A 17,813-nucleotide genomic window follows, 5' to 3' on the forward strand; every position below is an offset into this window, starting at 1 on the left:
CAATGTTGTTTTGTTGCAATATAATGTTTATCATATTGAAAGAAAATAGGAAAATGAAATGAGAAAAACACTTAAGTAATTAATATATATATTAATACATTTTTAAAAGTGTAACTTTGAATTGGATAAAATGAAATTTAACTACATAATGTTATATATAATTAAATACATAAATATTTTATATTAATGTGAAATTAGTTTGTAGAGGTTTTTAGAATTAGATAATAAAAAGATGAAATGAAAGCAGTTTATTATGCCACTTTCCTCCCTTCTTACAATATGTATTCATAGTACAAATCAGTGACTTTTAACATATTAATTCAGAGAAGTTTAAGAAAATTTAAAACTGTTAACTCTGAAATGCATCATTAACAGGTTCATCGTCATCTTCATCTTCTTCTCCTTCGCTTTCAAACGTGTTATCCGGAATATCATATAATCTTATCATTGGTTTATTTGGATCTTTCATAATTAGATATTTTCCATCTTTCTGTTTCATGCAAATATCAATAATACATCGTAAAATACCCCATGCATTATCCATATTAAGATTGATTTGTGTTGCAAATTCATTTGGCTTATATTGTTGTGTACCAAGAATAACATGTTTACTAGAATCTCTAACCATTGCTCTAGAGACATAACCGAATTTTAATTGGTCTGAACCTGCTAATAATGCTTGGACAGTCCACTTAGCTAATTTGCAAGCATTGTTGCGTAATTCATTTGCTAATACTGCACCACGCTGTGTATCTAATTTTTGCCTCCATTCAACACCATTGGCTAATTTTGAGTCCCATTCATTTAGAGCCTTAATTGTTAAAAATTGAATTTCATTATTAGGACCTTGCATTACAGCATCATGTTCACATCTTGCAACAAGAACAATTCCATTATTTAAATCCCATTTTCTATACCGATATGCAACACTAGCAACATCACCTTCTTCTTCTTCTGAAATAAATGGGTTTCCTTCTTCAAATTTAAATCTAGGTTCAGTAGATTTTAGTACTTGCTGAGAAAAATTATGATTAATAAATGTAGCTTCCAAAGCTAAATTTCTAGGGGAATTTAAAGAATTTCCATCATCCTGAGGAGGTTCAACGCTAGTTTCGTTTACAGTTAATAAATCAAACTCAGTATTATCTCGTTTATCAAAGAATAGTTTGTCTCCAATTTTTTCGATTACAATATCCCAAGAGTAGTTGCTACGAGTGCAGCACATTATTGTTGCTAAAATTGCATCTGTAGCATAAACATTTCCTTCTGTTTTTGATAGCTTACGAATTATTGGATCATCAGTAGTGGTGACTGTATGGAAAATTCTATCAATTCTTTGCAATGGCTTTTCACTTTTGACATTCACTCTGTCATAAGTTTTATCATAATATTCAAGAGAGCCGCAACATAAAATATCTTCTCCATCTTTAATACTAGGTAACGATAGCTTTGCTAAACGTGGAAAATCCATTTCTTCAATAGTTACCCAATCAGGTCTTACAGTAACGGATGCGTCGCGAATTTTAATTGGTGGTTGATTTTTATGATTACGTAAACCTTGCTGTCTACCCCAACGTTTCGCTTGTCCTTTACGATCTCTCTCGCGAAGCTTTAATTTACCCAGTTGTTGCATTTGACTCAACGAACCACGCTGGCTTCCACGGCCACGTAAGTTCCTTTGATTATGACGAAATCTGCCACCACGTTGATAAGGCGGTTTTTGTACACGGGTTGTATCAACCAAGTGGAAAGTTGTTTCATCTTCATCATGATAGTATGCATATTGGCTGCCTGAACCAAACTGTGACGTATATTTGTCTGTAAATAATGAAGATTTTCTTTGTTAAGAAATGAAAGATTGTATATAAAATATTAATTTATTAAAGGGAAACCTAAATATAAAATTATTAATTTAATTATTATTTAACCCTTTGCGGACGGAATGGTTCAAAGTCAGCCGTACTGTAAGGCCGACTGCTACCACGATAGTCATTTAAAATTGCCAGCGCACATTTTTGCTTAGACACGATTTTCGTTCATAGCACTCCAAGATATCAAATTTTAGACACATGCACAGATTCTCCACAGGATAAATAAAATGACACACATATGAGTCTTTTAAATATATGCATATATGAGACATATGTGTTTCTTGATCATAGCAACGCGTTTACGTGGGATACATATATGAGGAGTCTTCCGACTCTATCAATCGTTTTTGCTAAACGCATATATGAGTTCCTTGGTCAAATTGATGGTTTATGCAGAACACATATATCCCGCGGTAATCTGCACAAGGTTAATTTGGTCTAATGTGATCTATCTTATAGTTTTCATATAAAAGGAAAAGAATTACCACCTTTTAATCTTATAATGTCTTTTATAATATTGAATTTACTATTTCAATTAAATAATATATAAATACAAATTAGGTTTATATGACACAGAATGATTTTAAATATATGAGAAATAAAATTGAAAATAATAAAATGAAGCATATAAAATCATATCTGAAATAAAAAAAATTATTAGTAATATAAATTTGTACTTTATTAAGTATTATATTAATAGTAATTTTATAAGAAAGCATTCTTTTAGAATTTAATAAATAATATTGATTTCTTAGTATTGATCAGCTAATAGTAATTCAAGAAAAAAATTAAATTGATTTTATTTTAACACATTCGTCGCCACGTCGCACATATCTATGTGACGGGTATACTTCCGTGGGGGCCCCGTCACAAAGTATGGGTGACGTTCTTCTTATTGTTTAAAAATTTCTCATGTTATATATGGCTATAACTTATGGTTTATTATATTTTGTTAAAATAACAAGAGTTAGAATTGTAAAACATATTAAATTTAAGTTCCTTAACAAAATTAATAATGTCTACATTGTTTAATTATTAATATACTACCAGTAAGTATAAAGTGAAGATCTCTGCTTATTTTTTATGGTTAGATTATAATTATGATTACGATTAGATTAAACCTTAATAACAAATTAATAAATCTAGGACTTATAAATATACACTCCTAAGGAGACTAAAAGTTATTGACTTTTCTTTTATATCATCTGATAGTCTTCGATGAATGTTATTCAAAAATACAAGTTAACGTTTAGGAAACCACCAGTTCAAAAGTTACACATATGCAAGATTTTACATACAATTTTAGCATATTTTACATGTTACATTAATGTAATGACCAAAACCTAATCCTAATCTTAACTCTAAGCCTAACTTAAATTGGGCAAATTATGGAAACCAATATGGCGTCAAAGTGCATAATGTATAAAACAACTAAAAATACTTTGTTGCATATACACAGAACTTTTGAATTGACAGATTACTTGTATTTTATGATTCTACTTATCGAACGCTATTGAATATATAAAAAAGGGTCAAGAATTTTTTTAATCCCCCAAAGTAAAGTTCAGTCGGTAATAAAAATATAATTAGCTAGATTCATAATTATTTCTAATAAATGACTTAATGTTAATGTTAAGGTTAAATAAATGAAATAGATAACACTTACTGGGAAACTTTTTATCTTGGAAAGCTGGTGTAGTCCAGTCAGATATCTATGTCAGAAAATAATATAAATATGTGAAGTATCTCCATAAACAAAGGAAAAAGAAACCACATTTCCAACGAACCTTGCCCAATCTGTCGCCCTTTGAGAATGGTTGATAAGGTATATCTTTAAATTGATCAGGTAACTCACAAGGACCCCATCCATCGGGATTATGTTGAATTGCAGGAGCTTGAAAGTGGGCTATCTCTTCTTCTCTGTGAACAGCATCTTCTAAAACAACCACGTCGTCCGTCATTCTGTACTTTTAGTACGAAAGACGTGAGACACGATGGCACAACCTATTTGCCGGAAAGACCGGCGACGCCATTATGCTTTTTACAATAAAAATTCATTCATACTCAAAAAGGAAACATGGTGGCGCCATGTATCGGTGAAAAGTTAACTATTTGTTAGTACTACTGATTCACCGATAGATAGCGCAATCGTGTCCAAATAGTACACTTTGCACAAATTGTACGTAATTAACTACGTACAAACTTGAAACAATATTATGCAGGAAAAATTTATGAGAGTTAAAGCTTTAATGTAATTCCTAAACAGTTCAAAAATTCGCCTTATAAATCTAGAAATTTCATTTTTTAATTTCGTCATAAAGAGATTAGTTATAATGTTTTAAGATTTAATTGCACGATTTTTTAAACTTGCTTAGAACCACGGTCGATAACTACCAAAGAGACTACAAGTATAAATAAAACTAGAGAGGAAAGATTGTTTTAATTGATTCCATTCACACTTTTCAAAATATAAAGGAGCTATTTGCTCAAGTTTATTACGATGTTTATTATAATATCAAAAATTTTATAAATATGTATTCTCAGTTTGATTCAAGGCCGGTTTTCATGTGGTTTTCACTATAGTACTAAATACAGCACTAAATAATATACATATAAATACTTACTTAGGTCTATAGCTTTCACGAAGATTTTTGCCATGTTTTTAGTATTCTAATATATATTTATATTTAGAGGAATAGTGCACGTGTCTTACGACATTGTGTACTGCCGATTAACGCAATTTAAAGACAAGATATGTAAATAAAATTTAGTACATATTTAAAAACATAATTAAATATTCATAGTAATTTATAAAAAATGAGCAACGTTATTCTAAAAGAAGCGTGAGTAATTCCTAATAATTTCTTAAAATAACGTTATTAAATTTATTTTATGAATAATAAGACACTAAGAAAATATTTTTAAATATAAATTTAAATAAATTTGTATGCTTTTAAATAAGAAGGTTTTGATATGTTATTGATATGATACGCTATATCTATTTGTTTCCTATGAAATATTTTAATAAACATTTAGTTATTCATTATATTAAATTATATTTGATATAATTAGCATATATTACTAGTATTATTTCAGATCACAGATACTATGTATTTATGCATTAAAGAACCTTGTTTGGAAAAAGGTTCTGGTATGAAAATATTATTTGTGTACATGTATTTAGCTAATTATATTCAATTCCAGGTTTGAAGTTGAATCCAAACATGGTGCATTTTATACAGGAGGAAATGTTCAAGTATGTTGACTAAAAAATACATATTATTTATTTTTCTTTATTTTATCATTTAATTGTCACTTTGCATTATAGTGGAGTACAGATGGACAGTATATGTTCTGCCAAAAATATGGTACTGTTTCTATATTATCAGTAAAGAGTGGTACAGTAATATCTTATTTGGGAGGAAGCAATAGCAATGAAGAAGAAGATACAATCAACACATTTATTGCAAGTAATAATGACTTAAACATCATCACACATCACAAAAGTGGTCTTTTTAAATTATGGAACTGGAAAGGTACATAACATTGTATAATATATAAATATATAACATTACTTAATTTTATTATAAATAATTAATTAAATACAATAATATGCATACTATTATTATAGATAATAAATTAATTAAACTATGGAAATCTATTCATAAGGGTCCTGTAGTTCGTATTGCTCATTCTATTGAAAGAAATTTGATGGCTTCTGGAGGTAGTGATGGTACAGTCAGATTATGGAATTTACAACATCATGCTTGTACTCATAATCTAAAAGGAGTTCAGGGAGTAATAAGGTACTCATCTTAAACAAAATATTATATTTTCATATTATTTATAAAAATTTTAGACATATTTCATAATAAAATATGAAATCATATATTTGAATGAGAAATGTGACTATGCAAACATTTTCTAAAAATTGCATTTATTTAAATGATATATTAAAGATTTATAATTTGTATTATCTTTTGTTTTCAATAAAGTGTGTATATTTTTCAATAATTTTATAAATGTTACAAATTTTGAGTTATTATAACAAACATTTTACATATGGAACAGAATCACTGAATGCATACTGCTGTAAAACATGCTATAATTATTTTAATTCATATAAATTTTGCAATACTCTGTAATATATTTCAAAAATTGAAAATCAAATGTAAAATTTTAAATTAACAAATTGTGTGGAAATTGGTTTTTATGATCACTCATTTCTTTTGCTATCTATTTTCAATTACATCATTTTAAGATATATAATGTGCAGCATATGAATTTTTATAAAATTTGTGAAATATAATATAATTTTAGTATTTTAGTTTTTCATCCAAATATTGAAAAGGAGCTTATCTTTGCTGCTGGCGATGATATCAAAATCTATGGGTGGAATATTAAAACTGGTAAAGAAGAAATTACACTTTCTGGACATTTCAGTAAAGTTACTTCTTTATCTTTTCTCAAAGACAAGGATTATTTAGTTAGGTAATATATTGAAACTACATTTCTTATCTTGTATATTACTAAATATAAAATTTGTGATATGTATAATGCACATTGGTTTTGTGTAGCTCAGGAAGAGATAGAGTACTCATTTTATGGAATCTTTCTTCTGGATCATCAATACGAGTTTTACCAGTTTATGAGGAAATAGAAGATACATTTATAATACCTAAAAATATATTACTACCCTTTTATAACAAAGATGAAAATGCTATACATGTTGCTGCTGCAGGAGAAAAAGGTGCAATCATACATTTTTCAATATTTGTATGGATTAAATTAATATTTGTCAATTTTTTTGTCAAGAATATTTACATCTTATTTGGCTGTTCCGAAATTTTGCTTTTTTTTATATAATTACATATTTTTTAGAATGATACAAATTTACAAATAATAATTAAATATTTATTTTGTAATCCAAATTCCTGTAGGAGTTGTGAAAATTTGGGAGATGAAGACTGGTAAAGAAGTATATGTGCAAAAAAATTCTATTGTATCAGCTGCGAAGGAAACAGGATCTCTATCAATTATACATTTACTTTATAATGATAATAGTAATAACTTTGCTGTAGTTACGGTTGATCATAATATAATTATCCATTCATTAGAAACATTTGATTGCCTGAAACAGGTAAATTCGTTTTTCAAAAAATAATAATAAAATCGATATTTTATATAATAGGGAGGTTCTATAATGAATACAATTTTTACTGTTATAGTTAGTAGGTTACAGTGATGAAATTTTAGATGTTGTATATCTTGGAGATAATGAGAGTCATATAGCTGTTGCTACAAATAGTTGTGATATAAAACTGTACAATATTTCAACCATGAATTGCGAATTGCTATGTGGTCATACAGATATTGTGTTATCTCTTGCTACTACACTTGCTAATGCCTATTTACTTATTTCTTCAGCAAAGGTATATATTGTATACATTTCATAAATTATTAATGAATTGAAATCTATAGTTGCGAAAATTGCTTTAATGTAAGAAAAAATATTTATGAAATATATATGAAATATATTATTAAAAAAATAATGTTTCATAATTTATAGGACAATAGTATTCGAGTATGGCTTATGGATAAAGAAACAACTAAAGTATCTTGCATTGCATCTGCTACTAGACATACTGCTCCCGTTGGTTCTGTAGCAATTTCTCAAATGTCTGCAAAATTTTTTGCTTCTGTCAGTCAAGATTCATGTCTTAAATTATGGAACTTATCAAATAATATTAATTTTAAAGGTAAACAAAATGCCTTTTTATATCATAAATTATTATTTCTATCACGTAGTGTTATTTTATGCGTTCAATGATTGCAGACACATGCTCTCTAAATGTTGCTCATACAACATTGGCTCATCAAAAAGATATTAATAGCGTGAATATTTCACCAAATGATAAATTAATTGCTACTGGATCACAAGATAAAACAGCTAAGGTATAATACATAAAATTAATTTTACATCAAAATATAGGATGTTTCTTTTAAATGGGAAGAGTGGAATATCTTCTAATAAAATATTTTATTTTTGTTAACATAAGACATAATATTCGAAAATTGAACGGATATTTATATGGATATAATGTTTATTTTATATATCTTCATAGACATTTTATATGTACTGTATTATTCGTTGTGGTACATAATATTGCTCTATAATGTTAGTATTAAATTTTTTTACTATTAATTACGTCTTCTAAATCCTATATATATCATTAGCTTCTGCATTACTATATACAACTTCATTTCAATATGAATGCACTACTTAAGAAATTGTTTTTGTTAAAAATGCTTTGAAACATACTCTAAATGTTATAGTTATGGTCTGCAGACGATTTACAATTACTTGGTGTATTTCGTGGTCACCGTAGAGGAGTTTGGTGTGTTCGATTTTCACCTATAGATCAGGTACTTTTGACGTCATCGGCAGATTCTACAATAAAACTTTGGTCGCTGACAGAACTTCAGTGTTTAAAAGTAATTATAATTATTTATTTGTTACTAATTGTTATTAAATTAATATAACAATTATTTTAATTAAAATATATATTTATCATTATCGATAATCTTTCTGTATGATAGACTCTTGAAGGCCATGAATCATCAGTATTAAAAGCAGAATTTTTATCACGAGGAATGCAAATAATTACTGCAAGTGGAGATGGTCTTTTGAAGCTTTGGAATATTAAGACATCCGAATGTACATGTACTTTAGAACAGCATGAGAGTCGCGTATGGACACTCGCAGGTGAATATCATTTTAACGTTTTTCAATCAACATATTATATTTATTATATCATACTTTAATTGTAGTTAGTAAAAATGAGAAAACTATTATCAGTGGTGGAAGTGATTCATTGCTAGTTATTTGGAAAGATGTGACTGAAGAAAATAAAAAAAAAGCTGCAATGAAATTAGAACAACTTGCATTGGAAGAACAAAAACTAGCAAATTTACTAAAAGCAAATAAATTAACATCTGCGTTAAACATAGCTTTAAAGTTAGAACGTCCTTTCCAAGTTCTCAAAATTGTAGAAAGTAAGTTTTAATTACGTATTATCAATATAAGCATGCATCATTTAATATAACTTCTTATATAATTATATACAGAATGATTCACTTAACTATAAATATCTTAAATTATACATTATATGGAAAATAGATTTGCGTGATATTAAGAAAGTATTAAATAGTACACTTCTTTTTATGAACAAGGAAGTTTTAAAAAGGATCTTGAAAAGGTTAACATTTTCTAAAATATAATATACTTCTTATTTCTTATTATATGCATATATTCTTATTGTCTTAAACTTAACCATTGATAAGATATTTTACTTTTAATTAGGGAACTCAGAATAATGAAGCAATACAATCTTTAATTTTAAAAAATTGTAGCTAAAGTCAAACTAAGTCTATATGCTCCTAAATATTAAAACACATTAACATATACAATAAAAAACGGTAGAAGTTTCAACCAAAGTTCTTGCGATAAATAAAGATCTTATACATCCGTTCCTTTTTCTTATTTTATTTTGGAAAAGATGTTTTTTTCCCATTGAGTTCTTTAATTAAAATAAACGCTGTTAAGTAGAACTATTATTGAAATGTTTAATATTATGCAAAGAAAATTTTCAAGAAAAAGAGTAGTTATGTGACTAACGGTTAACTCTTTCCGGTCGTAATTTCTGTGGCATTGGTCTCCCCAATATTACAATGCCGGGTAATAATCGGACTTTGTCCGGCAAAAAGTTAGTGTTACATGTAAAGATAAAGTGAATCATTTTACATAAATTAATAATTGAACTGGAACGCGATTACTTTTTCATTCTTCTTATGTTTTTTATTTTTCATCTATCAGCTATTTTAAAGGAAAATAATTGCCACTTTGAAGAAACAATTCGTGACTTAAAACCAATTTATAAAGAAGAGTTATTGAAGTGTGCTGTTACATGGAATGTCAATAGTAAAAATTGTCAAATTGCTCAGGTAAGTTCTCACATAATTGAATATGTTATTCCTTCAAATAAGAAATTTGATTATAATTTTACATGTTTCTATAATGTTCATGATTAATAGGTAGTCATGAACGCGTTAATGATGGAAATGGAAAATTTGGAATTCCAAACAAAATTAACTTCTACATTGGAATCTGTGATACCATATACTGAACGCCATTATATAAGAATTACAAAATTGTTACAAAATTTGCATATACTTACTTATACTCTCAATCGTATGAAACCACATATTACGTCCATAAATATAAAATAAATGTATAACTAACAACTTGTATAAATTTCGTAAATTTCTTTTTTATAACTTTCTTTTCTATATACCATACATGTGTGTGTATGTGAATGCTTTTTATAGCGAATGGATGTAGATGGAGAATTTTTGTAGATAGCAGTATAAATCGGCGTTAGTTATTTAATATGTAAACAGCACATGCCAAAATATTTGTAAATTTCGAAGAGTCTTTTTCTATTATAACTATAATATAAACTTATATTTCAAGAAAGTACAAAATTTTGTGACTTCTTTTATTATGGTATGGTACTTTCAACATACCCTGTATACCTTGTGTACAATACCAACTTAGTATTATATACAAGCACCTGAGTGTTCACTTTATAAAAGAATACTGTAAGTGGGAGGAATGGTTGGGTAATATTTGGTTTCTAGCTAATTTACTCAAGACCATGCATGTATATTCAAGAAAGAATCAGTCCAAGTTTATTAGTGAAACAGATAAGTCATCAGGAAACGTAAGATGGCCTTAAGAAGAATTTGTTCTTTCGTGTCTTTTATTTATCTACTACAACTTTTACATTTAAATACATCTGCTATGTAAGTTATACTTAATTAGATCCATTCCTTTAATTTTTATTAAATTTAGTGACTCTAGTCACTAAATATTCTTTTAAATTTTTTGTAGTTAGAAATATCACTCAGTTTTATATCTATGTGGAAGAGTTTGTTTAAGTAAAACTTATTAACTTACTAAAAGCCTAATAAAGCTATTTATTTAAATAAATCTACATATTAATCTTATTTTCCACAATTTTAAATAAATACAAATTTTTATATAGTTACTAGCATAGATCAGTATCATGAAAAGACATCATCTTCATCCTAATAAAGTATATAATATAAAATATCCAGAACTATAATTTAGTTATGTATATTACTGAATACATGTTTAATATAATTTTTGTATATACAAATTTTTGTGGCATTGGGTAAATAGTGGTAAAAAGCTACTTCTTTTTAAATTAATTTGGACACTAAAAAGTCTTTAAAAAAAACATATTTTGTAAAAAATATTTATAAATACTATCTATTTCCATGCATAACTATCTAAAATATCTAAAAATATTTATAAGTGCTACCTATTTCCATGTATATTTTGTATGCAAATACATAACTAAATTTTGAAACACTTGTGTAAACATTAGTATTCAAAGTTGATTACATTAATCTTTAAATTATTGAAATTATATTTTCAACAGTTTTATATTATGTTATCTGTATCTGAATTATTGTATGATTAAATAGCATAAATGAGATAATTTACAAATAAAGATAAATTAAAAAAAGTATCTCTTTACTTTTCCATAATTTATCTATATCTATTATAGCTTTAATTGTAATTGCAATGATTATTAGATTTTTATTTATAATTTTCTAACTCATAATTTTTATGTTGGATTAATAATAAATTTTAATTATAAAATAAGACTACACACTCCCCTCTCTCTCTTTCTTATTTTGTGAAAACAAAGTATGTGTATTATATTCAATATTACATTTCATCAACCAATTAAACTATTTTATACTACATGTATATGCATATACCGCTAAATTACGTACATCAAAAGAAAAAAAAAAGATTCTGAATCATGATACGCAATTTTATGAAGAAAAATATTGATAACTTACATAAACAGTTAAATGTTTGATGTCATAAATTAATATGCTCATGTGGTAGATAAGATTTTATTGTTGAGATTGGTATTAAAGTCTTGATTAGAGCATTAATATTCGATTGTATTAGTTAATAAAAATTTTTTACTTGTCATACTAAATATCAGAATAAATAATGTACATAATAAAATATGATACTTAATGATATTATAAACAAAATATGATAAATAGGTTAAAAATTTTATAATTTTTTAAGGTACTTATCTATACTTATTCTTATCTTATAAACTATGAAATATAATATATTTTTCATAGCTGTTTATAAAGTACTTGTTTATTTTAGTTGTGTTTATTCATATTTATTTCATGAAATAATCACATATCCATAGTAAACCATCATTGCTATGCTTTTCAGAAATATTTCAACTTGCAATAACAAAGAAATTCTTTTTATAATGTAGAGTCACATGCATTGCATTATGTCACCAGCATTAGTACAAAGCAACAATGAACTATTCTTACTACTTAGTAACGTCTGGAATTTTAATTCAAGGACTTTCTTTGAAAGCAGTTTTATCTTTTTACGTACTGAAGTATAACTAAATATCACTAACAAATATATACTATTGATACTATTAATTAAAATATCAACCATAATATTATTATATATATTTTTATAAATTTTTTACAGAATTTTTTTATAACATTATTAATACTTTTTACTATTAGAAGTTTAAATAATATTACTAAGCTTCTGGAAGCATAGCTTTATATGTGTATATGAAATTACATAAATTTCTTACAGATTAGAGAGCTGTCCAGTATTAAGTAGTAGCAGCTCTATGACACAAACTGAACTTTTACAAGAATTGACAAATAATTGTCGTTATGATAAAATGATTAGACCACCAGGAGAAATTAATTCTACAGATCCAATTAACGTATATGCCAGGGCTTATATTTATACAATTAGATCTAATATGGCAAAAACACTGGTAGCTTGTGTTATAATTATATTTTATAACTTACATAATTTCTAATATTTGTTCTGCATATATCTATAAAATAATAATATTGTTTTATATCCTTTATAAATATATATATAAAAATATTTTTACAGCAATTTGATGTACATATGATGTTGCAATTTAGATATCTGGATAACAGGTTAAAATTTTCAAACATTGCTCCGCATTTAAATCAACTATATGGTGGACAATTTGCACATGATTTGATTTGGACACCTATTGTATATGTTTCTAATGAGCCCAGTTCTGCTATAATGGGAAATAGTGTGAAAGATATACTTGTTTCAATAGATCCATCAGGCATGGTCATACTGAATACTAGGTTTGTAAATATAAATTTACTTAATATTTTAAAAATAGTAATATTACATTATCAAATATAATATTCATTCAACATCTTTATTTTTTATTCATTAATAATAATTTATAATAATTCAAATATAAAGTAAAATTAACATAAATATGAAGCAATAAAAACATAATGTAAAGTAATAAAAAATAATTCAGAAAATATCATTTATTCTAAGTTTATTCTTTATTCTGCACTTTTTAATATGCTCTTTTATTTTAATTTTAATATTTGTACAACTTAAAAATCTTTTTAGTTCATGAGGTTTCATTGAATAAAAGTTCAATCATAGTAATGTTTATGTTGTTGCAATTATTTGTTGCAATATTTAATTTATTATAAATTAATTGTTCCAATTTACGTTGCAGGAAGAGTAAACTAAACTAACTATAAACAATTAAATAGGTATTTTAATGAACTATATCATGACAAAAATATAATTTATTACTTAATTATTTAAAAGTTAGAGTTCAATTATTCAAAATAAGATTAATATGTGAAAATATGTACAACATGCAATACATATTTTATGGCACTAGTATAAATAGTATAAGTATATAGTATGGCAATAGTATAAAATTAATTATATATTTTTTTGTTCATTTTAATATAAAATAACACAATCTGTGTGAATGGAAAGCTGATCAAAATCGGCTTTATGATGTGTTGTAAAATAATAAATTCCATAGAGCTATTTGATTGTGCAAAATTTTTGAAATGAGAATACTTACCTTATATAGATATTTTGCCTTCCAACATGAACTCATGTTAATTACTGTATGATTATTGTTTATAGAGTTATATCAATTAAAAAATCAACAATTTTTTAGTGAAAATTTAATGATCTTTTAATCTTACTGTCTAATATACAGGGTTGGTAACTGGTGGTACAAACGAAAAGGAGGTGATTCTATGCGAAAAAAGAATTTTTTTAATTTTTTAATTTTAAAACGATCTACAGTGAGATCCGTTATAACGAGACGTGATAAAGCGCACGCGTACCGAGTGAAAATTCAAAGTTGATTTTCTCGAAAACAAAGCCTCAAACGAAAAATTTTTATTCTATATTTTCGATTTCTTTTTTTCGCGTAGATTCGCCCCCTTTCCGCTTGTACCATCAGTTACCAACCACCCTGTATATCAGAGATTATTTAAAAGATGCTCTATTGTTGAAAGTTAAAAACTTGCAATATTGCTTATTTTAAAAGTAAAAATTATATTAAGATTTAACAAATTTTGAATGTTACATATAATGTTACTTTTATAATTTTCTTTAATTGTATTCACAATAAAAATAATGACATAATATGAAATGCATAACTCATCCTTATATAATCTTATCTGCATAATAAACGTGATGTATAAACTGTTATAGGTTGCAAGCTACTCTTAACTGTGGGCTTCGTTTGGAGAAATTTCCGTTTGATGTACAAGAATGTCCTCTTGTCTTTGAAAGCTGTAGGATGTCATAGTTATTGTACTACTACAATGTCAGCTATTTTATTCAACTGTGCTCCTTGGAATGAATGGAATTTTTACCTACAGGGACATACAATGTGCATGATATGGTGTTATATTGGGACCAAGATCCAATCATACTTGCAGACGAATTACACTTAACTGAATATAAGCTTTTTGACAAATGGGTTAACACATCAGAAGTATATTATACTACATCGCAGCAACATTATGGTCATTTTGGCATGTATTTTTGTTATATGTAGTAAATAATATCTTAAAACTATTTTAATTGATAATCATTTGTATTTATAGCTGGTAATTTCAGTTCAATTAGTATAACATTTAAATTAGCTCGCGAGATGGGATTTTTTATGATGGACTATTACATTCCATCTATACTAATAGTAGTCATTTCTTGGGTATCTTTTTGGTTACATATGGATGCAAGTCCTCCACGAATAGTGTTAGGTGATATATTTAAAAGGTGTATAACTTACTTTATGGGTGTTGATATTATAAGATAAATAATTAATTAAAATTTCTGTATTTAGGAACAAATACTATTTTGACATTTATGACTCTTGCATCCAAAGTAGAGAATTCTCTGCCAAAAGTTTCTTATATAAAAGCCAGTGAAATATGGTTTTTGGGTTGTACAATATTTTTATTTGCAGCAATGGTTGAATTTGCTTTTGTTAATACAATTTATCGACGGAAGTATGTATATATTGTATGCAGATATTACAAATATGAAATCTCATACTTCATATATCATTTACTGGTTATTAATAATTTTGAAAATATGTTTAGGAAAAATGTTCCCTTGAAAAAAGTAAATAGTAAATACATATTAAAATCAACGCTAACACCAAAACTGGCTCGAAAACAATTTCAGAAGAACACTACAGGATTAGAACGATCACGGTCTTGGTCATCACTTGATAATGCAAACACCAGTGAACAAGATTATTCAAGTCAAAATTACCTTACTGTGCATGTAAATATACAAATATATTATAAGAAAACATATCAAAGTATACGTAAGTTCTGTATTCATTCTTCATAGCAACTGTACTTTTATATTGCAGAGTTTTCCAAGTACTCTCAATATTCCTTCTGTTAAAATTGAAGAAGATAAAGATCAAGAATGCTCTATTGGGAGCATTATGACTGTTAATAGTACATCATCACCAAAACCTTTTCAACGAAGAGCAACTCTTGCACAGTTACATAATTTTACAACAATGACTCCACAAGAAATTGCTCAATGGATTGACAGACGTAGCAGAATTGTATTTCCTGTGGCTTTCATTATATTTAACATTCTTTATTGGTCTTTTATTTGGATATAAAAATGTTATAAATAGATTAAATATGTAAGAAGTAATATTTTTTTATTACATTGAAAATTACTAAGAAATTCTTGAATAATTACGGAAACTAACGAGTTGCATTTATGTAATTTAGCTGTATAAATTTTTAAATTAGAAATTAGAAAAGTTGTTTTCTATAGTACGCGTACATATGTTATTGTTACTATGTGGTAGTTGTTTATTTATTTTATATAAATTGTTTTTAATGGAGAAAATAGATTATAAATAAATATAAAATATTATGACAGAAGACTATTAATTCGTAATTTAAATCTTCATTCGTTCATTTCTTATTCTTTTGAGCTGCATCAACTGCCGGGATTGTTATTAGTTCATTAGTGATTGGTTTGGTATAATCGATTGACATTGATTTTCAAACTGACAGTAAGTATATAGATATACTGATAAACAAAAATATCAGTAGACTAGATTGCTAACGTTATGTGCCATAGTCGTACCCTCCATAAGCAGGTTTATGTGTTGTGAGTTATGGGGGTACGTGGTCTTGAGTGTAGGTTTCAGATTATAGGATACAATGAGTACAATGCAACGTAGTTCTATAAATACATATGTTCTTATACATCAGAGCACAGTTGTAGACGAGTGAGATCACTGACATATAATGAAATATGCATATACATATGTATTATGTAGATAGATTCTTATGCGTATACACTTGGCCTTTAGATGTTTCATTCGTCCGAATGAATTAGTTCGTCAGAACTCAGAGCTCAAAACGTGGCCAGAAAGTCAGAAGTCAGAATCTAGAACGCTGTAATCATACTCTAACAGACGCAGTCTCACTTGAAAACGTAAAAAAGAGATGGTAACTTCAATGTTAAATATCTCATGAATCGTCGGCGGCCTGTCTCTAAATCTTCAACCGCCAGTTTCAGTTTTTGATGTTTTATCATCGTATAAAAGTTTATCAAAACATCAGAGTTATAATTCAGTATTTTACATCATTAGTAAAATTTTGTACCTGTTTTGCAATTTTATAACTAATACTAATCGTGAACTTATGTAATTCTGAAATGATGGATTTGTACATGTATATAATAACATTTTATTTTATACAAATTTGTTAATATTATTTTTATTATTAAATAATTTAAAATAATTTACAAAATAAGCTGATATATGTACATACATACATTCTCATATACATATTATATAAATTAGAAAAATATTTGTTTTTCAAAGTTTGTGCATTAACAATTATGAAACAATATTTTTGTAAACAAAATATATTACTGCAAATTTAAATATTATATAATAAAATACATATATACATATATATAAAAGTTTGTGTATACCCCAATACATAATTATAAACATATTTTTATAGAATGTTTTTATATGTCAGAAGATTGTTATGTATCCAATTTGAAATAAGATAATAACCATTTTAATAGTTATATAGTTGTTTAAATTAGTAATACAATTACAATATTCCTGATGATATGAATATTACAATATCCTGATAATATTACTTGTTTTGAATATGTGTTAGACACATAGTATGTAGTACACATATATAGAACAAGTTTATTTATTTTTGAAAACAAAAATTGGCTAAGTTTCGAGAAAATAAGTGCGAGAAAGTTCAAATCATTTTTAATAAATATATATTTGTTTTATCTGATTATCTAATTTCTGAATGCCTATAGTATCATTTGATCAGGAAATATCATACTTATTTTTTTTTAGATATCATTATTGGAAGAACAAATATTAGTATCACCTAATATTTGTACAAATGCAGTTTATATACTATTGAAAATTAAGA

General features: G+C 26.5%; 3 protein-coding genes across 5 annotated transcripts; 2 read left to right on the plus strand and 1 right to left on the minus strand.

Moving 5' to 3' along the window:
• Positions 1-233: 233 nt before the first annotated feature.
• LOC117239292 (eukaryotic translation initiation factor 3 subunit D-like) lies at positions 234-3,923 on the minus strand. The gene is made up of 3 exons (XM_033504774.1): positions 3,659-3,923; positions 3,538-3,583; positions 234-1,818 (listed from the first exon to the last, which is right to left on the minus strand). Exons 1-3 carry the CDS (start codon positions 3,830-3,832, stop codon positions 350-352), a joined length of 1,689 nt encoding a protein of 562 aa, XP_033360665.1. The 5' UTR covers positions 3,833-3,923; the 3' UTR covers positions 234-349.
• Positions 3,924-4,512: 589 nt separating this feature from the next.
• On the plus strand, positions 4,513-10,404 carry LOC117239297 (transducin beta-like protein 3). Its single transcript, XM_033504781.1, has 15 exons — positions 4,513-4,714; positions 5,076-5,127; positions 5,200-5,407; positions 5,503-5,677; positions 6,192-6,362; positions 6,449-6,621; positions 6,812-7,011; positions 7,100-7,303; positions 7,441-7,630; positions 7,708-7,826; positions 8,208-8,366; positions 8,472-8,637; positions 8,703-8,927; positions 9,748-9,875; positions 9,966-10,404. Exons 1-15 carry the CDS (start codon positions 4,689-4,691, stop codon positions 10,158-10,160), a joined length of 2,391 nt encoding a protein of 796 aa, XP_033360672.1. The 5' UTR covers positions 4,513-4,688; the 3' UTR covers positions 10,161-10,404.
• Positions 10,405-10,505: 101 nt separating this feature from the next.
• On the plus strand, positions 10,506-16,091 carry LOC117239298 (glycine receptor subunit alpha-3-like). Of its 3 annotated transcripts, none has more exons than XM_033504783.1 (9): positions 10,506-10,736; positions 12,619-12,808; positions 12,934-13,163; positions 14,566-14,648; positions 14,736-14,891; positions 14,964-15,119; positions 15,203-15,368; positions 15,462-15,648; positions 15,740-16,091. In XM_033504783.1, the coding sequence occupies exons 1-9, from the start codon at positions 10,660-10,662 to the stop codon at positions 16,001-16,003; spliced, it is 1,509 nt and encodes a 502-aa protein (XP_033360674.1). In that variant the 5' UTR covers positions 10,506-10,659; the 3' UTR covers positions 16,004-16,091. The 3 variants fall into 3 exon arrangements, with proteins under 3 accessions (XP_033360674.1, XP_033360673.1, XP_033360675.1); XM_033504782.1 differs by lacking the exon at positions 10,506-10,736 and adding an exon at positions 12,181-12,406; XM_033504784.1 differs by lacking the exon at positions 10,506-10,736 and adding an exon at positions 12,187-12,398.
• The last annotated feature ends 1,722 nt before the right edge of the window (positions 16,092-17,813 follow it).

Source organism: Bombus vosnesenskii, unplaced genomic scaffold, assembly GCF_011952255.1.
Source record: "Bombus vosnesenskii isolate JDL3184/JDL3185 unplaced genomic scaffold, Bvos_JDL3184-5_v1.1 scf7180000013913, whole genome shotgun sequence".
Lineage (NCBI taxonomy): Eukaryota > Metazoa > Arthropoda > Insecta > Hymenoptera > Apidae > Bombus > Bombus vosnesenskii.

Bases quoted from the DNA above. Each gene is read 5' to 3' on its own strand.
- LOC117239292 (XM_033504774.1), bottom strand. From the start codon at position 3,832: ATGACGGACGACGTGGTTGTTTTAGAAGATGCTGTTCACAGAGAAGAA. The intron at 3,584-3,658 runs GTTCGTTGGAAA...TTTCTGACATAG, and splicing joins AGGGCGACAGATTGGGCAAG to ATATCTGACTGGACTACACC. The intron at 1,819-3,537 runs GTAAGTGTTATC...CATTATTTACAG, and splicing joins CCAAGATAAAAAGTTTCCCA to ACAAATATACGTCACAGTTT.
- LOC117239297 (XM_033504781.1), top strand. From the start codon at position 4,689: ATGAGCAACGTTATTCTAAAAGAAGC. The intron at 7,012-7,099 runs GTAAATTCGTTT...TTACTGTTATAG, and splicing joins CATTTGATTGCCTGAAACAG to TTAGTAGGTTACAGTGATGA. The intron at 8,638-8,702 runs GTGAATATCATT...CTTTAATTGTAG, and splicing joins TCGCGTATGGACACTCGCAG to TTAGTAAAAATGAGAAAACT.
- LOC117239298 (XM_033504782.1), top strand. From the start codon at position 12,321: ATGAACTATTCTTACTACTTAGTAACGTCTGGAATTTTAATTCAAGGA. The intron at 14,649-14,735 runs GTAGGATGTCAT...TTTTACCTACAG, and splicing joins TCCTCTTGTCTTTGAAAGCT to GGACATACAATGTGCATGAT. The intron at 14,892-14,963 runs GCATGTATTTTT...TTGTATTTATAG, and splicing joins GCAACATTATGGTCATTTTG to CTGGTAATTTCAGTTCAATT.